Source organism: Lipotes vexillifer, unplaced genomic scaffold (genome assembly GCF_000442215.2).
Source record: "Lipotes vexillifer unplaced genomic scaffold, Lipotes_vexillifer_v1.1 scaffold675, whole genome shotgun sequence".
In the NCBI taxonomy this organism is placed as follows: Eukaryota; Metazoa; Chordata; class Mammalia; order Artiodactyla; family Lipotidae; genus Lipotes; species Lipotes vexillifer.
The window spans coordinates 782,316-806,884 of NW_006794000.1; the positions used below are offsets into that span (position 1 = coordinate 782,316).

The following is a 24,569-nucleotide window of genomic DNA, read 5'->3' on the forward strand; positions in this document are numbered from 1 at the left end:
AGCAGGAAATCACTTTTTAGCTGACCTATGAGAAGAAGAGATGCTGACTCACAGCCTTTAGGATAATGTTCAGGCCTGTTTGGGAGTTGGCAAGTGTCTCCATAGATTGTTTGCATGCACAATGTATGTGCATGCCTTATAGGTATGTGCACAATAGATGGGCAGAGATCATGTTTGATTTATGTTCCTGGAGAATTCAAAGCCCTGAGAAAACACACAACTGTACAGATGTAAGTACTGTACAGCCCAAAGTTGTTGATATCTTCCCCCCGAATATGTAGTGAGTGGACACTAAAGTGGACACTAACACTAAAGTGTTACCAGCTTTGCAAATAGGTTTTACAAATTCTAAAACCGGTCTTGTTTTTTTCCTTTTTTCACTCTATCTTTTTTTGCTCCCTCCTGTTAGTTGTGAAGTGATGTTGCAAACGTGATCTATATTCTAATTTTAAAAACACTGGACATGACGTAATTCGTTTAATTTTCTGTTTCTTCTTTCATTTAAAATTTCTCTCTCTCTCTCTCTCTCTCTCACACACACACACACACACACACACACACATCTTGCTTTTCAACGACTGAGTGATGTCACCCTGATAACTCCATATATTGCGGTATTAGGCTAATATTAAGTATTGCCTGGCTTTGAATCAACCCTTGTAAGCTGGAAGAACTTATGTTAGTTAACTCACCCGCTCTGTACCTCAGCTTTCCCACCTAAGACTTCATAAATTTGTGGTGAAGGGGACATTAATACTTATATAATGACCTTAGAGCAATACTGGCACATAATAAACATTCTACCAACGCTAACAGTTGTATTTTAGGGCTTGTAGGATTGATTGCCCTTCCTTACTGTGTTCCTAAGTGTCATAGTTTAAATATAAACTATTTATAATAGTGGTGGATTTTCTTGCACTGCCTATACTCTTGGAGCCCACATGTTTCTTGACAAACTGTGACTAAAAAGCTCCATATATCACTTAAAATACAAGCAGACACTATTCTTACTTTTATGGTCATTGAAGCTAAGGAATTGTCTCATTTATTTGGCGTGGTGTGTGATGCACAGAGGGTTAAGAGTGAAGAGGAGATTTTTTTTTTTACAGTTAGAAAATGATTTAGCTCTGCATTAAACAGACATATATTTTACTGTTTATCTTCAAATCATACAAATTAACCTTAATTGTTCATTTTGCTCCAGCAAGTATTACACATAAGGTGATTCAGTTCTCTCAACAAGTCACAATTTTTTCTCTTTAATTTCCTGAAGTCTATGATATTGGGTTATTATCTTTTCTGTTCTTAAATTGTTCTTTTTTTCTTGGGAATTGGGCTATAATAATCCAATGCATAATCCAATGCAATTAATTCCTAGGACATTATTCTTAAATGGACTTTGAATCTTAAAATTTATTTACCTTTCTTTATGTCTCTACCTTATATGCCTTTTAAAAATATGCACCAAAAGTAGCAAAAAGCCAACCAAAATGTGGGATTTTTATCAAGATTTCTATGTGCTTTTCAATTTCTTTCTTCTGTTTATATAAAATATTTGATGTCATATAATAGCTTGTTTTATAACTTGGCAGAATTACTGTGTAATGTTACAGTGGGTTTTTCCATTTATCAATTTAGGATTAGCTTATTGTGCACTCAGATTCCAAGGGCAGAAATTTAATTTTGATAAATGTCCTTGATTTCCATGCCCTCTATCAACACTTCTAACATACAAGTAATAAAAAGAAAAATGACACATTCCAGGAGTCATTATTTTAGAATTATGGTGTCAACAGTAATAAGAATATAGAAAATAACCTAAGAAAAACAAAGATTGTGAAAATCAAATCAGTTTTATTTTTAATGCATACTATACATAGCAAGTATAAAATAAAAAGCTACAAATTATGAATCCTGGCTCATGCTTTCAAGATTTTAATCTAGTAGGAAATGACTCAGATATAAATTAAGACAACTAGTAATTCATGACATTAAGGAGATGTAAGAGAAGTACATGAAATAAATGTACTACAAGAATTAAAAGAGGAAAATGAGTTGTCATGGGAGAGAAAAACACACTCAGGAATATTGAATGAAAATACTGAGCTAGATTGTGAGTCCATACAAAAGGAGCAAAAGTGATGAAGGTTAAAAGTTGTGTGCAGTAGATTGAATGGAAGGATCTCTTCAGGCCCCTTGCACCATATGTATCATTTTCCTGGCCATTTTCTGATCATTTTCAGGAAGACGTATCACTTAGTGCACATAGAGGAAGTTCACCCTAGCTCCAATTTAATGGGGAAAATAAAACAAAAAATAGTAGTTGCTTCTTTAAATTGGAAGTTTACAATTCCGGTATATTTGTTTTCTTACAAATATAAAAGAATATACTAAAAATGCAACTTAACTATGGGTATTTAGAAATAGAATGATTTTCTAAAGGATCTATAATGGGGTGTGTAAGAGTATTTGAAAATAGCTAATAGATTTAAAACACGAAATCTGATCTATTTCCATTCGATCATTTTAGTTTTGTGAAATGGCCTCATATAGATTTAATCATGAGTATTCTATGAAGGTTCGTTAGGTAATTTGAATCCCATTTCATTTGTGAAACCCTTCCAAGATTGTTTTGTCTAACACTAATTGCCATTTTTTCACAGCCACAGCTTGTGATGGAAGATTTTTGTTGACTGGATCTTCTGGGTCCTTTGAAGCTGCCCATTATCCAAAGTCTTCTAATCCAAGTGTTGTTTGTCAGTGGATTATACGGTAATATACCATCTTCTATTCCATGTTCTTAAGTCATAAAGTCTTTCTCTGATGCAGTTAGTCTTACCATCTTTAGTAATGTATTTATTTTTTGGACAATTTTTTTCATTAACTACGAAGCAAAGCCTTCCCAACTGATATCCTGTCCAAGAAATTTCTCTCTCATTCTTAACCTTTTAAACAGGAATTTTGCCCTATGAACAATAAATGGGGCCATCTCATTGGGCTTTGTAGAAAGTTTTTTTTTTTCCATATAGTTGGCACAAACCAAATGCTGCCAAAATTAACAACATGCCTGTATATCTGTGTATTGTAAGAAACTGTATTTCACTTAGCTGCATCTTAGCTACAGAGTAGTTTCTTTCTCATTATGCTTTCATCCATGTGAAATCTCCGATGGTGTGATTTGGTCATGGCAGATCAAGAGCTGGGAAACCCATTATACTCATCCTTTGTGTTGTATCTTGAATAACAGTTCACTTACTATATATTTGACCTCCAAGTCTTAATTCAATTGACAAATCCAATCATTTTGATGATCAAAATAATCATACTGCTGATAGCTTGTCTACTTTAATATTTGCCTAAACATTTTTTCACAGAGGAGTAGTACCTAATGTTTCTCTCAGATATTTCAAGGTAAAGATAATTTGTACTAGAATAAATATAAGGAGCTCTAAAATAAACTCATTACAATTTTTTTTTTAAAGTACAAGATTTCTCACAGCCTTAAATAAGTTAAGATGCAAGTAAATTTCCCCAAAAATATACAGTTGACCCTTGACAACAGAAGGCTTAGGGACACCAACAGCCCATGCAGTCAAAATCCCCATATAACATTACAGTTGGCCCTCTGTTCTATGGTTCCCCAGGGTTTGTGTAGTGTGCATTTATTGAAAAAATCCACATATAAGTGGACCCACACACTTCAAGCCAGTATTGTTCAAGAGTCAACTGTATATATATTTTCTATTAAGCCACTGAACATTTTTCCCCACAGAGCATTCAGCACAAGTGCTCTGTGGAATTCACTTTGAGAAATACATTCTAGTTCATTCATTTCTCTTAACAGCTGGATGGGATTACGGTTTCCCAATCTGACCTACTATATATTTATTTTAATCATTGTGATAACTCACTAGAAAATGGGGAATCAGTATAACAGCTGGTTAAAGAAGGCTAAAAGACAGAGCTTTGGATTCTTGCCAAACAAATGATAGGAAATGGCCCCATAAAGACTCACAAGAGTTGTTTTCCTGAGTAGACATATTCCAGAGATGAGATGAGGTATGAAGGGAAGATTGTTCTAAGCACGTTTACTTGGCATTATTCAGGAAACTAAGAACATCTTGTTCTGCTTAAATAATTTCTATATTGGAGTTCAGCCTCATGTAAGTCATGTGATATAACTAAGAGCACTATTTCCTTTTTTTCGTGCTCTAAACAACATGTTACTTGTGTGCCAAAGATAAGATTTTGTATTTAAAATGACAGTTCTAGGTAATTCTTGTCAAGTGAAAACTAAAAAATTTAGAGGACATCATTTTTAATATAATCACATCATATTTAAAGAGAAGCATTTATAAATGGCTATTAGCATTGTTCATAAAAAATGGAAAATATTTAATTCTTTACCTAAAATGTCAGCAGAAAAGCTTAGAAAAATCTTAAATTACTTCTTTTGAAAATGGAAAGAAAATGAATTCTAACTGATCTACATTCCTAACTACACAGTGATTTCTTCATGTAATCTTTGGAATTTTATTAATACTAAATAATGATAATTTAAGTGTTCAATCCACTTCTTAGTAGAGCTAGATCAAAACTACAGGGAGGTCTTATAAGCAGATCACAATAAACTTTTGCTATAATAGTACATAATATCATTTATGTAATAATCACACTATGTTAATTAAAGATTTGTATGTTTCTATTCTTTTTACTTCCTTTTCCATAACTTAATTTTTAAAACTATTTTAAGAAATCCACCATTAATCTAGGGATGATTTTTAAAACCTATAGAATCTAAAATAAATAAATACTGTACTTCATGATAAAATTATGATTTAAAATTATATAAATAATCTAAGTGTATTTTCTTCTCAAAACTGATTACTACATTAGAGATGCATTAGACCTGATGGTTTGTTTTTCCTAATGGTGATCAAAATGGGGTAAAGACAATAATGTTTCTTACAAGCTTAGAAGACCAAATAACTAGTGGAGAAATGGTTAAGATGCAATTAAGCTATATTTTGGGATTATATTAAGACCACATGTAGCAGAATGTCAGTGATGGAGAATGTGAGCACTGGAGACTGTCTGCATGGGTTTCAAATCTGGCTTCTTCAGATTCAAGATATGTGATCTCAGACAAATAACTAAATATCTTAGACTCAAAATTTCTACATCTATAGAGCTCAATATCTCTAACAAAGTCATTATGAAAAGTAATATTGAATGTAAAACACTTAGCACTCTATTATATGCTCAGTAAAAATGGGCTCTAAAAAGAGTAGCTATTGATACAAAAATGTAAAATATAAAAATTACATTTAGGAAATTATCCTTTCCTTCAAAAATTCAGAAGATAACTGTGGTTAATACTATAAAAACATCAGATATGATATTCTCCAATTAATCTCACCTTTATAAATGCCTTTGTTTTATTGCAAATAACTTCGCTTTTCTGAAACAGAAGAAAGTAGAAAACAGTATGCACTCATTTCTCTCCTCTACCTATCTACTTTGAAAAAGTAAACAGCTTCTGAACACAAAGTTTCCTAGGAAGCTCCTCTTGCATCCTTTAGTTTCTTGAAAACAACATCACTTGTTAAAAAACAAAACAAACAAGCAAATAACAACAACCAAAAAAACCTCACTGTTTTCTTGCCTGGAGACACCAAAACTTTCATTAAAATAAGAGAAACCATCCCTGAAGACAACTTATTTCTTCTTCCTCTGTCTTCTTCAGTTTTGATGCTGGATTTCCTAAAGTTCTCACTAGCAGGCTCACTTTCCACATGGCTGAAGAGACCTAACGGAGGTAGAATTTTTTTAAACAGCTGCCATCATCTTCTTTTCTCTCCTTCTCTCAATCTGGGCTGGGATTATCTCCTGCTCCCTCACGTTGATCTCTTTCCACCCCGTGAACCTCCTGTGGTTACTAAATACATCTGAGGGTAGCCCATGAGCGTGGCATCTTCTGCATCTGCCTATCTTCCTCCAGTGACCCTCAAACCTGAGAGCACATCACAATCGCTCCTGGAGTATTTAAAAATGTACATCCCCAAATCCATTCCAGAAACATGGAATCTGATATCCAGGGTTGGGGTCCCTGTGTCAATATTTTTTAAAAACAACCCACCATTGTTCTAACCTCACCTTCCTGGCAGCAAACACTGGTCAGATCAAAAAACCTGGGTTACTGCTTACATGTCTTTTAATCCTCCCCTGCTAGTCGCTGCCATTGCAATGTTGTCAACCCCACTCCTTGAAGACTAAACCTTAGCCCTGCCTCCAGCCCCTCATCAGGAATCTAATACGTTTGCCAAACCTTAGGTCTTGCCCCAAATGGACATTTCCCAACCATGAAACTTAGAGTTTCAAAATTAACTACATTTGTGATGAATGTCCCCAGTTTACCAACTGATCAAGGTACTACTGATAACTTACCGAAAATCCAAACTTGCCATGCCCCTGGGCAGGAGCAATGATTCAATCAGCAGCCTCTGCAGCCAGCCTCTGAAGCCAAGTATCTTCTCAGTCTCCTTCTTGGCTTTGGAGACTAGTTCTATCCCTACTATCCACCCTTTCAATATTCAACCAGCTTCAACATTATCCATGCTCTGCTTTAATTGTTTGGCTTTCCTCCTTTTTGCAGAGTTCGGGGGAACCTTGTACCTCCAAAACACTAAAGAATTATTCACATTTCTGATCCTACACTTCAGTGAGACAGTAGAGTTATAAATAGACATTGCTCTAGACACCTTTTCCCCAAACTGAAAATTAAAATTAGAACATTTTTTCCCCACAGAGCATTCAGCATAAGGTAGATCAGCCATTGGCAACTTGATTATTTTGATCATCATAATGATTGGATTGGTCAACCAAATTGAGAGCTTGGAGGTCACATATATAGAAACTGATCCAAATTTTATTCAAGATTTAGCACAAAGGATGTATATACGGGGTGTTCTCAGTTTTTAATCTGCCGTGACTAAATCACACCATAGGAGATTTTCATACAGATGCTGGCATAGTGAGATAGGAATTATTCTGTAGCCAAGAAGCCTCAGCTTTTGTTCCCCTGCAGATATGTCGATTTAACAGTGAAATGTGAACCAAAAGTAATTTATGAGAATTCCAGAATTCAGTTAAGAAGTTGCATACCCCAGGTGAACACAAAGCCAAGGACAGCTGCACTGAAATGGACAAGAAGATCAAGTCCATTTTATCCTCCATCAACTCCTTCCCCAACACAGCACAGCTCAGCACAAGTCTTGACTCACTATTTCTTCCTTGGAAGGAAAAAGAAGGATGAAACATGCATCCAGTGTCCAAGCTTTTCCAAGAGCTGCCTAAGGGACTAGTTTCCGTCTCACCTCATATGGATAAGTGATGGAACTGGTATTGTTTGGATGCCTGAGAGATACTGAGAACAAAGAGAAGTGGATACAGCTTGCTATGGCCAGCAAGGCTTGATACAATTGGTAGAAAGTGCACAATTCAAGGCTTCTCCCTAAGGATGGAAAGAAAGAAGTTCAGCATGCTTCCAACATTCTGTTTCAAGAGTTTCCCCAGCAACGGGTATATGTCTTGCATGAATGTGGAGCTGATAAACCAGCACAATTTGCATGGACTGTGGCTGCAGAGAACAAGGTATAGTTGGGTGAGTTGCTGTGGTAGAACCAGAGAATGTGCAGCACCACATACAGACACCAGAGAGAGCAAAAAATTAGACACCACTGAAAAAGAAACTTGCAAGGTTCTAATTGCTCTTGAACAGTCAATGGATCTCATACTAAATCAAAAAGGAAATTAGAAAATATCTTAAAGCAAATGAAAAACAACAACAACAGCAACATACCAAATCTTATGGGATAGAGAAAAAGAAGTGCCAAGTGGAATAACCTAGAAGAAAAGGATAAATCCCTAGAAACTTACAATCTACTAAGACTGAATCATAAAGAAATATAAAATCTGAACAGACCATTTACTAGTAAGAAGATTGAATCAGTAACCAAAGACCTCCCAACAAAAAACATGACCCACTGGTTTTACTGGTGAATTCTACCAAATATTTAAAGATGAGTTAATACTAATCTTTTTCAGACTATTCTAAAAATTGGAAAAGAAGGAACACTTACTTTGATACCAAAGCCAGACAAAGTCACCACAAGAAAAGAAAACTACAGTCCTGATAATATACCCCTGATAATATAAATGCACAAATCCTTAAGCAAAATACTAGCAAACCAAATTCAATGGAAAATTAAAAGGATTATACACCATCACCAAGTGAGATTCATCTCTGGGATGCAAGGATGTTTCAGTATATAAAAATCAATCAATTTGATACACCACATTAATGGAATGAAGGCTAAAAATCACAGGATCTTCTCAACAGATTCAGAAAAAGCTTTTGACAAAATTCAACACCCTTTCATGATAAACAACACTCAGCAAAATAGGGATAGAAGGAAATTACCTAAATCTAATAAAGGTCATACAAGCAAGTCCAGAGTAAATATCATACTCAATGATGAAAAACTAAAGGCTTTTTCTCTAAGATCAGGAACAAAACAAGGATGCCCCCTCTCACCACTCTTATTCAACTTAGTACTGGAAGTCCTAGCCATAGCAATTAAGCAAGAAAAAAAAAATACAATGTATCCAAACAAGAAAGGAAGAAGTAAAATTATCTGTTCACAGGTGGCAAGATCTTATATATAGAAAACCATAAATTCCGCAAAAAAACCTGTTGGAAATAATAAAATAATTCAACAAAGTTACAGGATACAAAATCCACATAGAAAGATCACTTGTGTTTCTATACACTAATCATCCAGAAAGGAAATTAAGAAAACAGTCCCATTTACAATAGCAGTAAAAAGAATAAAGTACTTAGGAATAAACTTAATCAAGGAGGTAAAAGACACCGTGAAAATAATAAAACATTACTGACTGAATTTAAAGACAAATAAATGGAAAGACATCTCATGTTCATGGATTTGAAGACTTAATATTGTTAAAATATAATAATGTAATATAATAATGTCCATACTACTGAAAATGATCTATAGATTCATCACAATCTCTATCAAAATCCCAATGATTTTAAAAGAAAAAAGAATCCTAAAATTCATATGGAACCACAAAGGAACCCAAATAGCCAAAACAATCTTGAGAAAGTGAGCAAAGCCTCATACTTCCTGATTTCAAAATATATTACAAAGCTACAGTAATCAGTACCAGTATAGTACCAGCATAAAAATAGACATACAGACCAATGAAACAGAATAGAGAGGTCACAAATAAGCCCACATATATATGGTCAAATTACCTTTGACAAGGATGTCAAAACTACACAACAGGGAAACAATATAGTCTCTTCAACAAAGGGTGTTGGTCAAACTAGATATTCAGATGCAGAACATAATTGGACCTTTACCTTACACCATACACAAAAAATAAATTCAAAATGAATTAAAGACTTAAACATAAGACCTGAAATCATAAAACTCCTAGAAGAAAACATAAAAGGAAAGCTTCATAACATTGGTCTTCACAATGATTTCCTAGATTTGAAAACAAAAGCACAGGCAACAAAATCAAAAATCAACAAGTGGCAATATCTCATTAAAAACCGTCTATACAGCAAAGGAAACAATAGAAAACAACAGAATGAAAAGGCAACCTAAGGAATGGAAGCAAATATTTGCAAACCATATATCTAATTAAGGGTTAATATCCAAAATATATAAGGAGCTCCTACAAAACTCAATAGCAAAATAAACCAAATAAAAATGGGCAAAAGACTCAAATAGATATTGCTCAAAAAAAAAAAAAAAAAGACATACAAATGGCTAAAGGGCATCACTCAACATAGTAATCATCAGGGAAATGCAAATCAAAATCATAATGGCCATTACCAAAAAACAGAACATTATAAATGTTGGTGAGCATGTGGGGAAATTGGAACCCTTGTGTGCTGTTGGTTGGAATGCAAAATGGTGTAGTCAGTATGGAAAACAGTATGAAGGCTCCCTAAAGGCATAAGAAATAGAACTACCATATGATCTAGTAATCCAATTGAAGTCAGGATCTCTAAAAGATAGATACACACTCCTATGTTCATTGCAGCATTATTCACAATAGCTAAGAGGTGGAAACAACCTAAATGTTCATTGACAGATGAATAGATAAATAAAATGTGGTGTATATATACAGTGAAATATTATTCAGTCATTAAAAGAAGGAAATCCTATCATAGGAAACAACATGGTTGCACCTTGAGAACGTTATGCTAAATGAAATAAGCCAGTCATAGGAGGATAAATCCTGCATGATTTCACTTATATGAAGCATCTAAAGTATTCAAACTCAGAGAGTCAAAATGTACAATGGTTGTCAGAGTCTGGGAGAGAAAAAATGGGGAGTTACTGTTCAGTGGGTATAGAGTTTCAGTCATGCAAGTTGAAAGAGTTCAAGAGAGCTTCAGTACAATATTGTGCTTATAGTTAAAAGTACTGTTCCATACATTTAAAAAAATTGTTAAGAGAGTCTATCCCATTTTACATATTCTTTATCACAATCAGAAAAATACATTCAAATTCTAGAATACATTGAGTTGTGCCAACTGTTAAGAGTGTAATAGTCTATTTTTTGCTTTTAATTTAGTGTAAACCAAGGACTTTCCATTCAACTGAACTTTGATTATTTTAATACATATTATACAGATGTATTAAATATTTATGAAGGTGTGGGTTCAAGCAAGATTTTAAGAGGTAAGTTAAAACGAATATACAGTCCATTATCAAAATGAAAATATGAGGAAAACTTTTTGGAGTGATGTGCTTTCCCTTTGATTTTTTTTTTTTTTCTGAGGTTGTATGTCTGGCTTTATTTTCTCCCAGATATGTAGCAATATGATTTGTGAAATAACCCATCCTCTTATCGATGCAAGAGTTTTTTGTTTTTTTGTTTTTTTATTGGAGTGTAATTGCTTTACAATGTTGTGTTAGTTTCTGCTGTACAACGAAGTGAATCAGCTATATGTATGCATATATCCCCTCCTTCTTGGACCTCCCTCCCATCCACCACCATCCCACCCATCTAGTTGATCACAGAGCACTGAGCTGAGCTCCCTGTGCTATACTGAAGGTTCCCACTAGCTATCTATTTTACATATGGTAGTGTATTTATGTCAAACCTAATCTCCCAATTCATCCTGCCCTCTCCTTCCCACCCCATGTCCACACATCTGTTCTCTACATCTGTGTCTCTATTCCTGTCCTGGAAATAAGTTCATCTGTACTATTTTTTTAGATTCCACATATATGCATTAATATATGATATTTGTTTTTCTCTTTCTGACTTACTTCACTCTGTATGACAGACTGTAAGTCCATCCACATCTCTGCAAATGACCTAATTTCGTTCCTTTATATGGCTGAGTGATATTCCACTGTATATATGTACCACATCTTCTTTACCCATTCATCTGTTGATGGACACATTTAGGTTGTTTCCATGACCTGGTTATTGCAAATAGTGCTGCAATGAACACTGGGGTCCATGTGTCTTTTCTAATTATGGTTTTCTCCAGGTATATGCCCAGTAGTGGGATTGCTGGGTCATATGGTAGCTCTATTTTTAGTTTTTTAAGGAGCCTCCATACTATTCTCCACAGTGGCTGTATCAATTTACATTCCCACAAACAGGGTAAGAGGGTTCCCTTTTCTCCACACCCTCTCCAGCATTTACTGTTTGTAGATTTTTTGATGATGGCCATTCTGACCACTGGGAGTTGATACTTCATTGTAGTTTTGATTTGCGTTTCTCTAATATTTAGTGATGTTGAGCATCTTTTTATGTGCCTCTTGACAATCTGTATGTCTTCTTTGGAGAAATGTCTATTTAGGTCTTATACCCATTTTTTGATTTTGAACTGAATATGAGCTTGTACTTTAAGTTACTGAAAGGAAAAAGAAAAACTGGTCCTGATTATAAAAATTAATAATTTACTGCTCTGTGTAATCAAACTTCTTAGTAATAAAGGATGTACTATTTCACATGATTCTCTTCTAATTGATGTTTTAAAAATCATGTGGAATTCTACTATACTGTAAATGTTGCTCCCCATTCAGCAAAATTCAAACAAACCCTAAAAACAGCTATTTTGCTTCAACAATGAATCTCTTTTTTTTCTATTTTTATTATGCATTCTGCTTCTCAGTCTCTTGAAGGACTATTACTAATAAAGTTGGTAAAACAATGAGTAGATCAGGAGGTAGTCTCACTAAATGGAAGGTGTGGAGGGTATTGTTATTATGTAGCCATTTGTCATTATGGACATAGACACCGATGGGAGCTGAGAAAGCGCAGGGAATGCTCTAATAATACATGTGTGACTACCCCCACTTTATTCCATCTAGTCCCCAAATGAATAGACCTGTTCATGGTAGCCAACAAAAGTAGGAGTGAAATTCCAGGAGGAGATAAAATAAGGATGAAGAAAAGAATGTGGCAACGGAGTCCAGGGAATAACTAGTTTTCCTCACACTTTTGAGGAATAGTCAATAGTCATCTTAGCAGAGCTAAGGTTTTAAGTGACATTTCTTATTAACATGTATATAAAGCTGCATTTATTTTAATAATTTTGGATTTTAAATTTCACTTGTGAATAGTGAAAAATAGATCCTATCAAATAAATGTTTTGATTGACATTGATTTGAGAAATATTTAAGCATATGATAATAATAAGTACTTTTTATTGGGTTCTTTTAATATGACACACATCATATGAGTTCTCTATGTGTATATCCTTATTTAATATTTTCAATAAATCTACAAAGTATGCATTACAGGAGAAGAAAATGAGATCTAAGAAGTTAAATGACCACAAGTCCACAAAGCTAGTTAGTGTTGGAGATAGAAATCAGTCCCAGACCCTCCGACTTCAAACAAAATGCATTTATTCATTGTGCTTTAAAAGCCCCAAGTACAAGTACAATCATGAGTATACATAAAACAGATGAACTCATGATAAATCACATTTGGCTTAAATAAATGGACCAGCCATTTCATAATCTACTTATTTCTGTAGTTGATAAATCTAGCTCCTTAAAATTATGTCAACATAAATATTTACATAGGTGGACAAATAAGCCAGTTCATATAAATTTCTCCAATGGCTAATGTGATATTAATAATAAATTTTAGCATATTTGATCACTTGTAATATGCAAAGTAGTGTTCTCAGCACTTTAGCTCAAAAAAAAAAAAAAAAATCTCCCCTGAACCATATTACACAGGTGCTATTAGAATCTTTATTTTACAGATAAAAACTAAATTCATAGAGGTTAACTGCCCAAAAATGATAGGTGTAAATTACCCTCATGTTCCCTTCTGTTCAGATACTATTTGTCTGAACACTATTTTTACTTATTTTCACATGCTTAGATCATCAGAAATACATAACTAAATCTTAGAATCATTATATATAGTGATGTCAATAATGCCCAAATAATTATCATAAAAATGCAATAAACTAAATATACAAATAGAAAATAGAAAACATCTAAGAAAATGAATTTAAATTATAACAAATAGGTAGTTGTTTAATTTTTAAGGTCTTTTTGAAATATAAATGTATTTCAAAGTCTTTTAAATTAAATATTTTAATTTAACTTGAAAAAATATGAGAAATGGCATTAGCTGTTAAAATTACATTTTAAATTTTAAAATAATACCTTTTTTAAAGATATGTAAAAATGTCTTACCTCCAGCATCTAGCCCATGCCTGATGTATTGTAAAAATTTAGTATTTGTTGATTTAAATTTAAACCAGCAGGTTTATATATCAGGGTATTATAGTAGTTAATTAATGGAGATCAATAGCATTTCTTATAACTCTAAAGTTATTTTGTTTTGTAACAATGCTGATACTTTCACTCTTGATTCAAAATCCCATCTTTTTTTCTAAATATTTTAGCAAGTTTCTTATTGTGAGAGATGTGTAAACAATTACTTTTATTAAATCACAATTCAGAATAAAGATAATTATCTTTATCACGTGGAAAATATATAGATATTTTAATTAAATCAAGGAAAATAAGATTATGTAAAGGAATTATAAGAAAATAAAAGTATCCAGTACCATAAAATAGTTCTTATATACTTGATTAGGGGTAAGTTAGTATGAACAAATTTTAAAGGCATTTTTCAGTCATTTTTATATACAGTCATGATGTATAAGTTCTCTGACTGGTAAAAAGTTTCAGAGGAAGGTGAGCATTTCATATAGATAGATGATATAGAATGCAATAGAGTCTTTTCCAAATAAGTGTGGAAATCAGGGTAAATCAGAATAGATTAACAGGATAGTAGTAAAAAAATGTTTTCTTTAAACTGTAGTGATGAAGGTAAAATATTCAATTCATTAGTGATAATAATTAACAGTACTGGGTATGGAAGTGGTAGAAGATGATAAATATGTTCCATTAATGCTTTATTCAAAAAATACATAGATATATTTATGTATCCTCAAAGAAAGACAACAAAAACAGCCTGTATGAGCACGCTGAAACCAATTTCAAGTTGACAAGCCAGGAAAATGCATTTCTGTGTGTGTAGTTGTTACACCATTCTTAATATCCAAAGTTTTTAGCTGTTCTTCTGTTCCCAAATGACTGTTAATAGCATATCCCCAATATTGGAGCTTAGCAGTTTAAGGACATGTTTTTAAAACTGAATCACACAAAAGTGGGCATAGATATAGATGAAGTTATGTAATAAACATAGTGGATCTTCCTGAATTGTCAACTTATCCTACAACAAAAATAATCATACTGTGGACATGGAATTAAATAATATATATAAACATTTTTCACAGTAAAGCATTTTTATTAAAATTTGTGCTTTTATTAGAACACTTCATGTAGTGTTAGAAGTACCTATTCATTCACTTCTGTTGATAGGGGTATGTTATATGGAAAAGTTTAACAAGCACTGGCTTAAGGTGTTGGACTTCCCAGAGGCTCTTGAAGATTCCTCAGTGATAGTGCCTGGGAAAATTAAGAACTACTTCCTCAGTACCCCCATGGCATTTCTCTCATATCTATCAATTCCAAAGTAATTTTTTTATAATTCATTAACCTGAACTTTTCTAATAGGCTAAGAGGGGATCTTGGTTATTTCTTCTCCAGCATTTAGCACCATACCAAATTCATAGTGAGCACTCAATAAAATGTGTTGTCTATATTAGAAATCCTTTATAACACACAAAGAAGCTAATCTAACTGCAGAATTTCTTCTCTTATGAATAGGATAAAATAAATAGTTTTGAGCTAGATCTGTTGAATTATACTCTGTGGAAAGTCTGTTATACTTGCCCATTGCCCTCATCTCAAATTCCCCTGAATTTTAATTATGCTTCCCAGCTTTCCTCTTTTGCAAAACTTATTCACCAGAGCCTTTATTGTTAGAAGACAAATGAGTTAATTCATACAAGTGTGGCTGCTTGACAAATTTAATATCCATAGCAATATTGTTTTTTAGTAAAAGGCACTGGATATTCTTAAGGAATTATTGCTTAAAGCTTTCTTGTGTCAGGTAGAGAAAAATCCAGCCTTTAGAAATTATTAGGAAATTGTTTTTTTCCTTCAACTCCTGCCCTGACTCTTTTATGACCCTTTTATGTAGGCAAACTCTATTTCTATATTTACTCACATCTTAATTCATGCATCCAAAAATTGATTAAAAGTCTCCCATGCTCTGACACAATGGCAGAGGCTCAGAAAGCGTTAAATGTAGTCTCTGCGTTTTCAGGGTTTACAATCCAGTTGAGCAGATCAAGGAATAATAGCTAGCTTTCACTGAGAACTTACTATATACCAGTCACTCTATCATGTGGAAATTACTTATTTACTCCTTATCACAAATGTTTATGGAAGGTGTTATACCACAACAGAGGAAACTGAAGCACTGAGAAGTCTCATAAGACGTGGAGCCAGAAATGAATCTCATGCTGACTCTGGAGCCTATGTTTTTAACCACTGTCTTCTACTACCTTTGTGGATGCATAAGATAATATTCTCTCCACTGCATCTGTGGCTCTGGCACTCTTTCTAGTCACAACTTTAAGAATCTGATAAAAGATTTACAAACCCTCGATAGATGCAAATGTTCTACACCATTTCTAGAAATTTATGTGTAACTGAAGCGTATTAATGAATCTCAGGACATAAACCTCAGACTAACTAGACTAGTGCAATAACATTAGACAACATGGGAATCCAACACATCACAACCATGAAGGATGCCATTGAACCAATAGCCACATTCAGATCCTACCAGAAGTCATGCCCCCCGCAAAACTCCATTGCTATAGAAAAGAAAGAAAGAGAGGCAGATAGGTTTGAAGCAAAGTTTCTAGAATATTCACATGCTTTAAGCAACTAGACATTTATGGACTACAAAGATTTTAAATATGACAACCATTTGGGTTACACAGTTACATATGCTTATAGAAGGAATCTAAATAACCAATGTAGTCCCTCATGAGAAAATACTGAAAGAATGAAATACAACTTTATTGCGGAAAAGAGTAAAATATAAATCAATGCTTATTCATGGTTTTCTTTCCATTAGATTTTACTGAAATTATCATGCATGTAATCACATTTTTTCACTAATTTCTACATGGTAAGCACAGAATTTTTCAGTAGTTTATGAAAGTATCTTTCTTCAGAACTCAATAATTAACAGTGGTGCTTTGTCTTCAATCTGCAAGCGTGATACCTTTCATAAACTTGAATCTGATACCCAGTTCAAACTGTCGAACTGAAATGCAAACCCATTGCTTCCTATCCTTTTTTTTCATTATCACTCCCACTAAGAAACTTTTAGACCTTTTTCTCCCCTAATTGCTCCCCATGAAATTTTAATCTTTCAGATATTCTCTATACCTGTTTATGTACTGTACGGCTATCTTGGACTTTATAAATTTAAAAACTAAGAATTTTCTGTCCCTGAATACAAATTTTTACCACATAAGAGGCAATATCACCCCCTTTGAGAATGTATGTGCTAAATAATAAATTTCTATAAAAGCAAATTTTATATAACAATGCTTTTTTTGTAAATCACCATGTGAGTACTTCTTATTTCTCAAGTACTATATTAACCCTTGAAAATAAAAAATCTAGAAAGATAATATATTTTGTAGCTAGAATTAAAATGGAAAAGAGATAAGATCAATATCTGTAGAAACAATCCTTAAATTGTCTAGGATTATTTTGAGGTCCTACAGCTATATGGGTAGAAAGTCAAAGAAATACCCTTATTTCTACTATTGTGATCGAGTTTAACCTCTGTTAGTGTGGCATGGGAAATACCTGATAGAATCAAATTCATGTTTTGTCTTATAACTGTTTAACTTGTATGTTTCTTAGAAGAATTTTTTCCGTAAAAGAATGGATCTTTTTTTAATATGTGTTTACAGTGTATGTAACTAACAATTAAAAATGAAAATATAGTTTATCAAACCACAAATATATGTAATAATTTGAAACATTATTATTATAGGACAAGAGATATTTATTTTAAATAAATTAATTATAGGACTAATGCTTTTAGTTAACAGTAGGATCAGATAAAAAGATTGATAGATCAATTGATAGATCAATAGATTGATTGATGAATGGATAGATGGATGGATGGACAGATCAATAGATTAGTGAATAGATATATATGTACACATAACAGTCATTCATTTTCTTTTGTAGCTTCTCTCTGGTCAAAGAATCCTGGCACAATTAGGATTTTTTCCAATCAAGTTACTGCCACTTTTCTTATACAATCTGTTGAAAATGATTATATTGGCTTTAATGCAACATACACTGCATTTAACAGCAAAGTGCTTAATAGTAAGTATTGTTTATTCCCTAGCCTTTCTATCTTCAGGTGCTTTAATACTGTAATGGAATTTTAAAAGTAGCAGGACCAAATATTTTAGAACAGGGTCATTATCTGTTTCATTATGCAAGTTCTTTAATGAGTATCTCCTTATGTATACCTTTCTCCATTTGATACTTGCAAAGAAATGAGAAATTAGAAAATGGCTCACATTCTTCAAAACAATCAAATAACCAATTTGAGAAAAATTATAAATCAATAGGAAAATTAAACTTTTATATACTGCAAGTATTCAAAGCTTAAAAATTAGCATAAAACTAATTCTGAGAATGTTCCACATCAACCTAATTTTGATCAGAGTATTAAATTTAGTAAATAAATAGGGAGAGCAAAAAATTTGGGACAAAGTTTATGTGGGTAAGCCAACAGAGGTAAGATATAAAAATTAAAGAACAATAAGAACAAGACGCTTGTCTTTGCTGAAGCCCTAATGGGGTATAGGAAACATAAGAACACAGTTGGCAACAAAATGATGTGGGTTTTTTTTTAACTAAATGGAATTAAACAGTTAAAATGAATTTTAAAAATGATTTTGTGCATGCCACTTAATTATAAACTGTGTGAGTTTATGTTATTTTCAATTCAATCTATTATAATTAGTCATATTGTTGACTACATTTGAAATATTTTATTATTTTTTTTAAATTTACAGATTATGAGAAAATCAGCTGTAATTTTGAAGATGGCTTTTGTTTCTGGATCCAGGATCTAAATGATGACAATGAATGGGAAAGGATTCAGGGAAACACCTTTCCTCCCTCTACTGGTCCAAATTTTGACCACACTTTTGGCAATGATTCAGGTATAATTCACATTTAATTCATAAACTAAAAGAAAAGTGTCATGCACTGTTCTATAGTTCAAAGTGAGCAGTATTAAATGTAAGACAGTCTTTTCAGATTTTCTTTTTTTTTTTATCATGGACTGATAAATGAATTTTAATGAAAACGGTAATCAAGTATGCAAGTAAGAGTATTTCAAGAAATATATTTTTTACCCTATATATTCATGAGATGTTGAAAAGTACACAGAGGCCGTTAGAGACAAAGAGACTTGGGTTGTCACCCTAGATTTGCCACTTATTATTAACTAAGGGGACTTGTAGGAGGTAAATAACTGTTCTGAACTTTGGTCTACTCTGCCTTAATTTCCATTTTCTGATTGTTCATTGCTAGTGTATAGAAATACAATTGATTTTGTATGTTGATCTTGTACCCTGCAGCCTTGCTGAAACTGTTTATTAACTCTATTAGTTTTTTTTAAATTCTTTAGAATTTTCAGTAGATCAAGATCATACCATTTTGAAATACAGATAAAAAGGCAGGTTTACTTCTTCTGATAAGTTTTCTTAGTCCGTCAGGGCTGCCATATCTAAATACCACAGACTGGTTATCCTAAACAATCAATATTTATTTTTCACAGTTCTGGAGACTGGAAGTCTGAGATCAGGGTGCAAGCATGGTATGGTTCCGATGAGAGCCCTCCTTTGGTTCACGGACACCAGTCTCCTTACTGTATCCTCACATAACAGAGAGAGAGAACATAAGAGAGAGCTCTCTCCTGTCTCTTCTTATAAGATCACTTATATTGACACCATCATGAGGGCTCCACATTCCTGACCTAATTAAATCCCAAAGGACCTATCTCCAATATCATCACATTGGAGTTTAGGATTTCAACGTATTGTGGAGGGGGTGGGGGAACCATTCAGTCCATAGCAGAAAAACTATGGAAGAGCTGATTCTAAAGCATGGTCCCAAGGGAAAAGTGGTGTTTTGTAGGTATATTTTTCACGTGAGTGGGATATTAGAACTGGATTTCAGGTGGAGACATTAACATTGAGACAATAAAATTTGAGAAGACCAGAAATTATTGGGAATTATCAGGAGATAAGGAACTCATAGTGAGAAGACCAACCATGTAAACCTTGGAAGCATGTATTCATAATAATAAATACAATCTAATTACAAATCTAGAAGTAATATGGATCTTACAAAGTAAGGAAAAGGACAGAATAGAAATTCATGCATTTAGATAATTTTCTTAGACAAAATCTATCCTATAGTATCTCTTTTTACCAACGAGAATTCAATTCAATTCAAAGAGCACATATTAAAACTACTCTCTAACCAGGTATGGTTCTAGGCATTGAAGACACAGATCACACATTACCATTTCTACAAAGTCTTTCTGAAACCTCCAAGTTAAAATCTTCCTTTCCGTTAAACATTAAAGCACCTCTTTTGATTTTCCTATCACATGGCCTTATATCTGCTTACTTATTTGTTTCTTTCCAACACAGTGTTCTCTTCAGGAACAAGAATCTTGTCTTTTTCATCTTTGAATTGCTGGTGTATTCTCAGTGCCTGAATCTAACATGTAAAATTATTTTTAAATACATGGATGAATGTCTATAACTTTTATTCAGTAAGTCATTTCTAAATAAGTGATTGACTACATGAAATTGCTTATAACATAATAATAGCCTGAGCACATGTGCATTGTAATTTATTATTAATAGCCCCTTATATTACAAAAATCAATATCCTTGTTTTTATAAACTGAAAAGTAAATGGCTTGAGTTAATGTCAATTGTGAATGACACCTAGTAAGAGTACATTAAAAAGTTATTTTTTTTCATGGTAGAAATGTATCTGAGTAATCCTGATTCCTTAGAAAATACATCCTCAGAATAATAAAATACAGTTCATCATAATACTTCAAATTGAAAGTATTTCTTAATAAAATGTGACTAATTTGAATCTATTTCCCCACAAAATCATTGAAAGTTCCTCTCAACGTGTTTATTCACTCCTTTATTTAAGAAGTATTTTTTGAACCCAGGCCTTATTCAAGGCCTCAGAATGTATCTGTGAATATAAAAGAGATTTTCTGCTCTCGTGAAACACATATTTTAGCAAAAACACATATTTTAGCAAAAACACATATTTTAGCAAAGAAAAACAGAAAATGTATGACAAGTCATTACATTTTGGGGGTCTGTTTAATGTGAATGAGTAGTCTGGGAAAATACAGAGCTTAGTAAGGTCAGTGAGGAGGGCAGGTGTTAAGGTGCTTTTGCAAATTAAAATAGAATCATCAGTTCAGGTATCATTGAAACAATGCGACATTTGAATCAAAACTTCCAAGGAATGGAAGGAATTAGCCATATCGATTATTCCAGACAGAGGAAACAAGCAGAGTAAAGGCTCTAAAGGGAGCATGCCTGACCTGCTTGAAGAAAGGCCAGGAAACCAGCATGGCTGAAATGGAATCAATAGGGACAGTAGGGCCTAGATAATAACAGGTCTTCCATGGCTTTGGCTTTTTCCCCAACCAATAGCTTAGGAGCTATTGAAGTTTAAGTGTAGGAATGAGAGAATTCACACTGACTGGTAGAATATTTTATGGCAGGGCAAGGTGTTGTCAGAGAGATCAGTGAAAGGCTATCACCTAATCCAGAAAAGAGGCCATGGGACTCTCAGATATGGTGAGAAGAGGTCAGATTCTGGATATAATCTGAAAGTAAAGTTAACAGGATCCAGCTAAACTAGTTACTAGTGTGGACCTATAGACAAAAAATGTGCACTGCATAGATGGCCAATCTCATTAGACCTACATGTTTAATACTGAAAATTATGACATGCATCATCTCATACATAATTTATCTCTTTTGAATAAGTGATTTCCAGAACCTGATCCTCTATGGATAAATTAGTAATCTCCACAGCTGAAGACTAACCCCAAGTGATAATCACCCAACCCTCTAAAGAATCCTGACCTAAAACAGTCAAATAATTTGACCAATTTTTTTCCTTAACTGTAATAAAAAAAAAAAAAATGTCTCTACCACACTTCAACAAGAGTAGTTAAAGTGCAGAAAGCATTTATATCTACTGACTATGGCAGTTAGCTTTTACATAGCTGAAATCTTTGATGTTCAAATTATCATTTTCTCCTTTCATGTCATCATAATAAGAGAAAAAAATAATTCCACTGATATTTGAACACTATAAGTACGTTACAGGAGAAAAATGGTTTCAGCTTGCCAACAGATTAAATAACGAAAGAAATAAAATGAAACTGACCAAAGTGAAAGAGGTTGAATGTCAGGTGGAGGTTTTAAATAGTTGGGTTGGAAATGGAGTCTCAGGAGAAAGTCGTGTAGCAGGAGTTATTTAAAATGAGATGAGTTAGAGCAATTCAGAGCCCACCAGAGGCAGCACTGTAATGAGAATGGATGAGAGGCCTTAATAGGTCCTTTCCAACTCTCATACCAGTGGTTTCATAACCTACCAGTCATTCCCCCACAAGGGGCATTTTTCTTCCAGCCTGCTTTTTTATGTGTCAGAACATTCTGCCTCTGAGATGGAAGGGAATTAAATCTCTCCCACTGTTCCTCTTACCCATGCAGGGTTTTTTGGTTTTTTACCTTCACTTTAAATGACAGGAAAGTCTATATGAAACAGATAAACTTTGAATTAACATTGCTTTAGGGAAGAACATCCAAGTCCCTTAACTTTCTGAGTCCTTCTGAAGAAGTTTCTCCTAGTGGAGCATCGGCTCCTGAATCTCTGTTTTTTCAATGCTCAGTTTCTCTGTACTTCTCAGAAACAAAGGGAATTGGCAGAGATGGTAGCCTTGATACAGGGCAGCATCTTGGGGTGCTCAGCAGTGGCCCGTTTTTTCAGGACGTTCAGGGAAAATGAGGTTAGTAACATATGAAAACTTAAGAAATGGAAGAGTCACAAAAGAGCTAACGGAGCCAAAGAAAACATTTTTTATTGGCCTTTCTCAGTGAAATCATAATTGTTCTAACACCTGGGGGCTAGCATAGTGTAATAGTAAAGATCATTAAAATAGAGACCCTGAAATCATAGCTAGGTTTAAATTTGAGCTCTGCCATTTAGACAAGTTATCTATCTACTATCTCAGTTCCTTCATCTGGAAAGTGGGTCAATGATAATAGAACCTGACTTTGGAGGCATGTTATGAACATTAAATTAGTATGTTGGAAAAAAACTTAGGAAAATACCTGGCATATGAAAAATGCTTTATAAATGTTAGGTATTATAACTATTTTCTTTTCATGCCACAGATGTATTCAACAGAAACAAATTGGCAGTGATATTGTTCTAAATACTACTGTTCAATTTTCAAAAGTATATTAAGTCTTTTGGATATCTGCATTTTATTTAGCTTATAACCTTATTCTAAAATAAGTAGAATTTTAGTGTTTCAAAGTAAAATTGTCCTTATTTCCTTATCTTTCCTGTGATGTTGAAATTCAGAAAATAATATTACTCTTTAATATTGATAGAATCTGACTGAATTTGCACCATTCTCCAATCTAAACCTTTCAATATTTATCTACCAGATTCAATTAACTTTATATGTACCCACAAACTCACAAAGTGATTTATATAAGCTTATTTTCTTCTTGAGAGGGACCTCCAAGTTTCCAGAAGGTCCTGCCATCCCTGCAGTTTCTGCTATCTCTACATCAGCATCAGCACATGTCCAGCACTTCTTTTTATTTGGGCTGTTGGAGGCAGAGGTTAGGTTCAGTTCATAGAGAAATAAGCAGAAAAAGGGATAGGTAGAAGTTGTAAGAGAAACATTATGGCTCACAGAGAAGGCTCACTGAATGCTTAAATTACAAAATGTTCTGGGTTTGAAGCTGACTCTGCGATTAATTCCAAGAGCTCTCAAAGATATTTCAAGAAAGCTGATGGAGACGCAAGAGGGAGTAGATATGGGAACATATGTATATGTATAACTGATTCACTTTGTTATAAAGCAGAAACTAACACACCATTGTAAAGCAATTATACTCCAATAAAGATGTAAAAAAAAAAGAAATTATCATTTAACCATATAATTCCCCATATGGTTATGGAAAATATTTATTTAATCATTTATTTTGTGCAGTACTTTAATAAATTTAAAAATTAAAAAAGCCAGTTGAATTAGTGTAACAAGAATATATTAAACAGTATTCAGCTAATCCATATAGAGAATTCAAAAATGAACCTTGTCTTTCTTTTTTCCAAATTTCTAGCAAGTTTTAAAAGTCACATGTAAACATAAATACAATACAACACAGAATACAATAAGTGACATCAGGGAAGTACAAGTGCAACTGAGAATTCCAAAGGAGGGGTTATATCTAGTTGGAAAGACCAAGAAGGGTTTTCTGAAGGAGATGTTAATTTGATTTAAATGACCTCAAAAAATTTGTAGGATATTGACAGGTACAATTGTAAGGAGAATTAAAAGGACAGGAAAACAGAAAAAAAGACCCCAAGAGTTATAAAATTTCTCGGTGATGGAAAAATTAAAATAATCTAATTTTGTAGGAGTGTTGCATGTCAATATTAATACATGAATTACAAGTACTATGGCTAGAAAAGGATAGTGAATTCATAGCACAGAGGCCTCAAACATCACAGTGAATTTGTTGGTTTAGTAGGAAACAAAGAGATGGTGAAAGATGTTGAATAGGGACAGATTAGATTGTACAGAAGGAAGCATTATTAAACAATGAGGTAAGTGATGAAGAATTCTCATGGGGAGTCAGAGTACTGTGAGACACA

The 24,569-nt window shown here is 33.4% G+C and overlaps 1 protein-coding gene across 2 annotated transcripts in view; it reads left to right on the forward strand.

Moving 5' to 3' along the window:
* The window catches only part of TMPRSS15 (transmembrane serine protease 15), a 129,620-nt gene that overhangs the window by 31,263 nt on the left and 73,788 nt on the right, over window positions 1-24,569 (forward strand). For both annotated transcript variants that reach the window (XM_007466971.1, XM_007466972.1), the window contains 4 exons: window positions 2,664-2,772; window positions 10,675-10,781; window positions 17,784-17,924; window positions 18,626-18,775. In XM_007466971.1, coding sequence (XP_007467033.1) covers window positions 2,664-2,772; window positions 10,675-10,781; window positions 17,784-17,924; window positions 18,626-18,775 — 507 coding nt within the window. The remainder of the gene's footprint in view (window positions 1-2,663; window positions 2,773-10,674; window positions 10,782-17,783; window positions 17,925-18,625; window positions 18,776-24,569) is intronic.